The following is an 8,797-nucleotide window of genomic DNA, read 5'->3' as shown; positions in this document are numbered from 1 at the left end:
AGGAAGGATTATAGGACAAACCTGGACATCCCCAGTAGAGGCATACATGGTTCAGTACTTGTCTCTGCAAAGGTGAAATATTCTGATTTGATGCTGATTTTAACATTGCTCACTTTACTATTGATGAAGATGATATACGTATTTATTCTCAAATATTTATTACTAAAAGCTTAAAATGTAACAGACTTCATTTTATGTATCACAGATAAAACACTAATGTGGTTAGGGAATATACAATAACAAATTATTACAATGTATAGTAGGACATGAATCATCTGAACCTTGCTTACCTCCTTAGCCCTATTTTGCATTCCTTTCCCCCTTGAACACTCATTTTATTCTTCTTCCCATGTGCCATAATCCATTCTTTTGAGGCCTTTAGACATGCTATTTTATCTGCTTAAATTGTTACAACAACACTACAAAGGATGTGTCAAGAGGTAAAAGTGTAGCTTTTATATGCAATTAAAGTGAAGTTGTTATCAGTCCAAAACAGACTGCTATAAAAAAAAGTTTTTTGCAAGCCTATGGTACCCACAGAGAATAAAATCTGAAGCAATATAATAAAAAATAAAGGGAAAAGAATCAAAATATACCATTGCAAAAAAGCAGCACACCGATAATGAAGATGATGAGAGGAAGAGGAACAATTAGCAATAATCGCGCCTTGGATAAACCTCATTGGCTACGATACTGCCACTGCGCAAAGCTGAGGAAGAGAAACAAAAGAAACTACAAAACAGAAAAAAATTAAGGAAACAGTAAATCCTTATCTAAAAATAATTACTTTAAATGTAAATAGATTAAACTCACCAAACAAAAGACATAGGGTCACCAAAGGGATAAAAAGCAAGATCCAACTATATGCTCTCTATAAGGTATCTGCTTTAGATTAAGGACACACACACAGGCTCAAAGTGAAAGGATGGAAAAATACATTTCATTCAAATGGTAACCATCATATAACCATATGCTTATATCAGAAAAAAATAGATTTTAATAAAAAATAAAATAAATTTTAAGTCAAAAACTGTCACAAGAGGAAAGAAGGTCATTATGTAATGCTAATGGGTCAATTCAACAGGAAGATGTTACAATTAGGAATATATATGCCCATTACAGCACCTAACTAAATATATAAAGCTAGGGGCTCCTGGGTGGCTCAGTGGGTTAAAGCCTCTCTCTGCCTTCGGCTTAGGTCATGATCCCAGGGTCTTGGGATCGAGCCCCACATCAGGCTCTCTGCTTGGCAGGGAGACTGCCTCCCCCCACCGCCCGCCTGCCTCTCTGCCTACTTGTGATTTCTGTCAAATAAATAAATAAAAATATTTAAAAAAAATAAATATATAAAGCTAATATTGGCAGGTCTGAAGGGAGAAATAGATAGCAACACAATAAAGTAGACTTCAATACCCCAAATGATAATGGATAGATGATCCAGACTAAATATGAGTAAGGAAACAGCAGGTGCTGGACCTAACAGACATATACAGAACATTTCACCCAGTAAGACCAGAATATACATTTTTCTCAAGTGCACATGAAACACTCTCCAGAAGAGATCACATGCTAGGTCACAAAACAAGTCATTACAAATTTAAGAAGATTGAAATCATCCCAAGCATCTCTTCCAACCACAGTGGAATGAAACTAAAAACCAATACCAAAAGGAAATGGAAATATTCACAAATATGTGTAAATTAGCATACTTTTAAACAACTATTTTATAAAAAAAGAAAATCAGATACTAGAACATATCTCATGACATATGAAAATGAAAACACAACATACCAAAATTTATGGGATGCATATTTTCCTGGATTTCCAGGATTATTTAAAGAATATCAAACCAGAGTCCCTTTTCCTATAGATTCTGACATTCACAATTTCTCTTGACTTTTAGGAAGTTTTATACTTGAACTACCACAGGATAAAATGAATTGACAATTAAAGGTCCTACACATGATGATAGTGCTTGATCTGATCTAATCAGATCAGAGGTTTGTACAAGGTCCATAATTAATGGCAGAATTTGATGGGGGAAGAATTTGACAGAGGCAACTACTTATCTCTGAAATTCTCTCTACCTCAACATTTATGTGATTACTATGATACCATCAAAGAACAGTGGAATATAACAACAACAACAAAAAAGATTTAGAAAAATGTAAATACTTTAAAAATTATACCAAATCATTGCTTCTAACTGTGCTCTAAGTCAAATGCTATGGCAGATACTAAAAAAAAAAAAAACCCAAACATATGAATAACAACAACAAAAACAAGGGAAAAATTTTTGTTTTTAAAATTCTTATAAATTACAAGAAGATGACACAGACTTAATGGTTAAGTAACAATCTAAAGAAATGTGTAAAATTAATAATGCAGAAAATATTAGCTCTAAAAAAGTAAAGAGAAGTTAATAAAAGCATTGAAAAAGCCTCCTCTGAAGAGTTGGGGCTTAGGTTAAACCTTGAAGGGGTGTGTTATAAAGTCGTACTATGTCTCAGTTCTAAAACCATTACAATTTTTTGAAATGCAAACTATAACATCATCTTCTAAATAGGTTTTCAGGAACAAAATGGGGTGGGGGGAGCACAAACTGATAACTGACCAGAAAAAAATGGCACATGAAACAAATCACTTTTGGTGAAGTTTTTGTTAATAAAGTGTCAACAATCCCCTGCTACATCATCAGCATTATCAAATGAAAGGCCACGTTCCTGATTATCCTCTTGATTCCTATAATGAGCAGGGGACAGTGGTTCTTTGAGCAGGAACAATGGGAGAGAAATACATCTAAAGGGATTTTGGTTCCAGGAACCCTGTTTGGGGCTGATGGCTCACTGCTGTAGCTCATCCAGTCTCAAACAAATCTCAGTTTTATTCTGTATGTGTACATTTAATTTTTGAATAATATTAAATATTTGATATCCTTATATACATTTATTCCTGGTTTCATTTATTAGACTGTAATTAGAGATCAACTTGTAAATCTCAACAGAGGTAAATAGGGAACAGGTTATCTTACTCAAAAAATAAAAAAAAAGAGAAGAAAAAAAATTGCTCTACTGCACCACACTACACACAGTTTCAATTAGGCTACTGACTCTTCGAGGTGAAGAAATGGAATCATAAAATTAGATTATTTCCTGAAATTGTTTGCTAGATTTATCTTTTACAGTGGGCTGTTGAGACTCAGTGTTTGATTTCTTTCTCATAGCAATGAAATGATAGGTAAAAAGCATGCTCAGATAACTTATTGTCAGCAAAGAATATGAGGCAAGGAGGGAGAGCACTGTGTAGATGGAGGGGTTAGAATAGAGAGTCCTTTACTCAAATTTTCTTAGGTTGATGCTTATGCCAACCATCTAGATTTTGTTTTGGGGGTTAATTTCCCATGTTATTTTCCTAATACTTGGAATTTTATTTTAAAGCACATGTCAATTTCCATATAATGAAACTCATGATATTTATATGGCTATAATTCTATCACTGTGTATGTTAAGATGCTAACCTGGAGTACAAATTATGTAGTCTGACAAAAAATATGCAACATTCCTTACCCTGATCAGCCAACCATATGCTATGGATCAGAATGAAATATGAAAGACCCAATGTAGAAACTTGATCTAATCAAGTGTTGAGAAGGTGGGAGAACAGATTTATAATATTCAGACAGTCATAAATAAGCCAAAGGTATTTATTTTTTTTTTACTAGTGTTAATTCATCAGTAGATCTCTCAAGTGACCATTAAACATATTACTAAACTGAAGTGGTTGTACTGCATCACAAGAAACACATTTAAGTTCCTCGAGTATAGATCCTTTACCTCTTTGGTTAGGTTTATTTCCAGGTATCTTATGGTTCTTGGTGTTATAGTAAATGGAACTGATCCTCTCATTTCCCTTTCTAAATTTTCATTGTTAGTGTATAAGGAAGCAACTGATTTCTGTGCATTGATTTTGTATCCTGCCACATTACTGAATTGCTGTATGAGTTCTAGTAGTTTGGGATGGAGTCTTTTGGGTTTTCCATATAAAGTATCATGTAATCTGTGGAGAGAGAGAGTTTGACTTCTTCTTTGCCAAATTGAGTACCTTTTATTTCTTTTTGTTGTCTGATTCTTCTAGCATGATGTTGAACAATAGTGGTGAGAGTGTGCACCCTTGTTGTGTTCTTGATCTCAAAGGGAAGGCTGTCAGTTTCCCCATTGAAAATGATACTTGCTGTGGGTTTTTCATAGATTCTATGAATTTGAGGAATGTTCCCTCTATCCCTATACTTTGAAGTATTTTAATCACAAAGGGATGCTGTATTTTATCAAATGCTTTTTCTGCATCAATTGAGAGGACCATGTGGTTCTTCTCTTATTGATTTGTTCCATCACATTGATTGATTTGTGAATGTTGAACATTGCATCCCAGGGATAAATCCTACCTGGTCACGATGGGATAATCTTATTAATGTATTGTTGGATGGATCCTATTAGCTAGGATTTTTTTTTTAAGATTTTATTTATTTATTTGACAGAAAAAGAGAGAGAGATCACAAGTAGGCAGAGAAGCAGGCAGAGAGAGGGGAAGCAGGCTCCCTGCTGAGCAGAGAGCCTGATGCAGGACTTGATCCCAGGGCCCTGAGATCATGACCTGAGCTGAAGGCAGAGGCCTAACCCACCGAGCCACCCAGGCGCCCTATTAGCCAGGATCTTGTTGAGAATCACAAATGACACTACAAACAAAGGACTGATATCCAAGATCTATAAAGAACTCCTCAAACTCAACACCCCAAAAAACAGATAATCATATCTAAAAATGGGCAGAAGATGTGAACAGACACTTCTCCAAAGAAAACATAGAAATGGCTAACAGATCCATGTTCATAGCAGCAATGGCCACAATCACCAAACTGTAGAAAGAGCCAAGATGCACTTCAACAGACAAATGGATAAAGAAGATATGGTCCATATATACAATGGAGTATTATGCCTCCATCAGAAAGGATGAATACCCAACTTTTGTATCAACATGGACAGGTCTGGAGGAGATTTTGCTGAGTGAAATAAGTCAAGCAGAGAAAGTAAATTATCATATGGTTTCATTTACTTGTGGAGCATAAGAAATAACATGGAGGACATTAGGAGAAGGAGAGGAAAAGTGAATTGGGGTAAATTGGAGGGGGAGATAAAGCATTAGAAACTGTCGACTCTGAGAAGCAAAGTGAGGGTTTTGGAAGGCAGGGGGGTGGGATGATGGGTGAGCCTGGTGGTGGATCTTAAGGAGGGCACGTATTACATGGAGCACTGGGTGTGGTGCATAAACAATCTTGGAACACTGAAAAAATAAAATAAGATTTAAAGAAAAAAAAGAAACACATTTAAGAGTATCCATTTTGACTTTACTAAATCCAATAACTTTTTAAATAGTTTTAAACAAGTGATAATTGCAATTTACAGTTGTATAGATTTAGTACACAGACTACTGAGTCAATATAGTTAACATATTTATTCATTTATTTATGATTTTACATATTTACCCTGCTATACATCCAACTCCCCCATCCATCTGTTTGTCCATTTATCTGCTCTTCCATTCCCTTAATGATTGTTTTATCTTTTAACTCTTTACAATATGTTTATACCATTGGCTATCTCTATATATTCAACTGTCTTTATCTAAACCCAACCTAGTATAATATCACAATATTATGCAAATTTTGACAATGGCAGGCTGTTGGATAATTATTTGTGGTTACAGTTAGTCCACTTATATGCATTAAACATTTTTCCTGTGTGCAACTCTCAGAATGACAATGACCAAATTCTCTTGAAGATAACCTAGACCTTGTTCAGTTGAGGGAGACAGAGATGGAGGGAGACACAGAGAGAGAAAACAGGCACATTCTAGGACAGACCCTGTCATCATATAGATGTATGAACTTGGGAAAGTTACTTTATTCCCTGATTCTCAATTTCATCATCTGTAAAATAAAGAGATACTGATAGATGATTTCTATGTTCTAAAAACTCCAGTTATTAACTATATCAAATATGTTGAAAGGCTACTATTTCATAGGTTCCTTAAGTCAAATACTGTGTTTAACCAGGGTGAAAATGGCAAAGATCCTATAGGACATTACTAATTATAAGATACCTTTTGATTATAAAAACAATACAACAAACATAGCTCCAAAATAACTTTTTACTGCTTAGAAAATAAAGATACATCTCTATTTGCAGATGAATAACTCAGATCCTGCCCCTAATTGGCATGACCCTGAAAAAGCTGTGTCCTTGGGTCTTAGTTTCATCTTCTAGAATGGGAGTGTGGCTGGAATTTGCTGTGTACCACATATTAATATTTAATATATATAAGACTACAGGAATTTTCTGGAGTTAACTATATTGTTTTAAAATTGGATAATCCTCTAGGGAACTTAGGGACAGAATATATATAAGGTACATTATTACTCTCATCAAAGATGGGTTATAAAAAAATTAAATACCAAATATTTTTACTTACAAAAAACCTCCCACTTTTCCTGACTTTCAAACCAAAATAATCCATTCATTAGCACCTTTGTCAGCAATAAAAAAGTCTCGTTGTAACTTCAGTGTATAGGCTACTATACTAGGTGTTGGTGCTTTCACATTTGCCTCTTTTCTTAGAGGTTATTACAAGAGACTGGGAGAAAAATCTACCCTTAAAGCATGCCTATGTCTCAGGGGAAGGAATACTCAAATAAATGTTTACATCTGTCAGAAGCTGAATGTTAAAAAGTGGATCTCTGTGTGGTAAATGCTGAGTATAGGTTTGATGGTGCCCTGTAGTTAATGTTATATTGTATGTGGAACAATTAAGATGACCAGAACTCAATAAGTGCTGAGACTGATTACATAAACAGTTCTGCCATAAACTTATCAGTTTCTGCAGTAGCATCACTTTGTTGATCAACTGAATGAGGAGGATAAATGCAGAGCAAGTATTTAATTTTTGTATGAGGAAATCAAGGAGTAAGATCAGTCTTCCTAGACTTAAAGATATGTCTGCTAAGTTTTCTCATGGAATCCTTGACATCTTTATTTCTAAGGGTGTAGATCACTGGATTCAAGAGGGGAGTGAAAATGGTATAAAATACTGAGAGCACTTTGTCTATTGGGAAATTTGTGAAAGGCCATACATAGATGAAAATGCATGGGCCAAAGAAAAGGGTCACAACAGTGAAGTGGGCACTGCAAGTAGAAAGTGCTTTAGAGGACCCACCAGAGGAACGTTGCCGAACAGTGACCAGGATGATAGTGTAGGAAATCACCAAGAGGATGAAACAAACCAGGGCAATCATGCCACTGGTTGAGATCATGAACACTCCCAGAATGTATGTGTCTACACAGGCAAGTTTGATCACCAAGGGGAGGTCACAAAAGAAGCTATCCACTTCATTGGGTCCACAGAAAGGCAGATTGACAGTAAATGCTAACTGACTCATAGCATGGAAGATGCCAACAATCCATGAAAGTGTTACAAGCCCAACGCACATTCTTCGGCTCATAATGGTTAAGTAACGTAAAGGTTTACATATAGCCACGTACCTATCAAAAGACATAGATATCAGCAGTACAATCTCAGCACCCCCTAACAGATGCAGGAAAAATATCTGAGTGATGCAGCCTTCAAAAGAGATGGCTTTGTGCTCACTGAAGAAATCTGCAATCATTTTGGGGGTGGCGAATGAAGCCAGAGACATGTCAATGAAGGAGAGATTGCCCAGCAAAAAGTACATGGGTGAGTGAAGGCGTGGCTCTGACAGGATGGTGAGCACAATAAGGAGGTTACCCAGTACAGTGGCTGCATATACTATGGAGAAAAACAGGAAATAGAAGATCTGGAGTTCCCAAGAACTGGAGAGACCCTGTAGTATGAATTCAGTTATGACTGACTGATTATTCCAGGCCATTCAGTCTCATTTCTGGAAGGACTCTGACATTTCCAGTGGGAGGAGAACTAGGAAAAAATACAGTGATCAAATCCAAAATGAAAAATTTTTTTTTGCATGAAATAATTTAGTGGCAGCCCACTACCAAATAGTTCCGTTTTATCACTTCCTGCTCACAGTAGTCAAATATTTCCCCATGTACTTTCCAGATATCTTACTTGATTCAACTGGAGATTAATTCTTAAGACTTAGAAATTTGCTTTTAAGATGAAAATATTCATTAAAGAAATAAAAATTCAGCTATTTGAAGACTTACTCCTCCCTTTATAAAATACATAAAGAAAATTCACAGCTAACTTCCAGCAAGTTTTGAAGGGAGAGGGAATGGTAGCCTTTTTCAAAACATCATGATGACTGAAGGACTGGAGTGAACAACATTTGAGAATCATGATAGATGATTAGTGGGAAAAGAAAAGTGGAAAGGAATGTGGGCACTGTCTCCTTACAGTGATTAGGATGAAGGAACAGAAATAAGGGGAGGGGAAATGGCTATGGAGAAACATAGTATGTTCTGATTTTCCAATGGAGATTGTCCAGAATAAAAATGAAACAGACTTTCATTTTCAGTTCTTCATTCCAATTATGCAGACATGAATGACCCCTGTTCCAAACCATCAAGGCCAAAAATTTTCCAAGGTTGGTGAACATTATGTAGCTAGAGTCTGAAGGTTTCATACATTTCCAAGTATATTTTACATTGAAAGACCATCAAGTCACATGCTGCCTGAAATCAGATATTTTTTAATTGCTAGGTTTTATAGACTTTCATCAAAGCAGTTTGAAGCAGAAAACTCTTCCTGTTTC

General features: G+C 35.7%; 1 protein-coding gene and 1 non-coding gene across 2 annotated transcripts; both read right to left on the bottom strand.

Moving 5' to 3' along the window:
• Window positions 1–576: 576 nt before the first annotated feature.
• Window positions 577–711, bottom strand: LOC122894836. Its single transcript, XR_006381858.1, has one exon. It is a non-coding gene; the product is annotated as a U4 spliceosomal RNA (small nuclear RNA).
• A 6,295-nt stretch (window positions 712–7,006) lies between these two features.
• Window positions 7,007–7,954, bottom strand: LOC122893335 (olfactory receptor 4K3). The gene has a single exon (XM_044230281.1). It carries the CDS (start codon window positions 7,952–7,954, stop codon window positions 7,007–7,009), a length of 948 nt encoding a protein of 315 aa, XP_044086216.1.
• Between the last annotated feature and the right edge of the window lie 843 nt (window positions 7,955–8,797).

The sequence above is a fragment of the Neovison vison genome, chromosome 13 (assembly GCF_020171115.1).
Source record: "Neovison vison isolate M4711 chromosome 13, ASM_NN_V1, whole genome shotgun sequence".
In the NCBI taxonomy this organism is placed as follows: Eukaryota; Metazoa; Chordata; class Mammalia; order Carnivora; family Mustelidae; genus Neogale; species Neogale vison.
Note: the sequence above shows the minus strand (reverse complement) of the source record. Positions and strands in the feature narration are given on the sequence as shown.

What these genes read in the sequence shown, in the direction of transcription:
- LOC122893335 (XM_044230281.1), bottom strand. Translation starts at nt 7,954, where the DNA reads ATGGCCTGGAATAATCAGTCAGTCATAACTGAATTCATACTACAGGGT.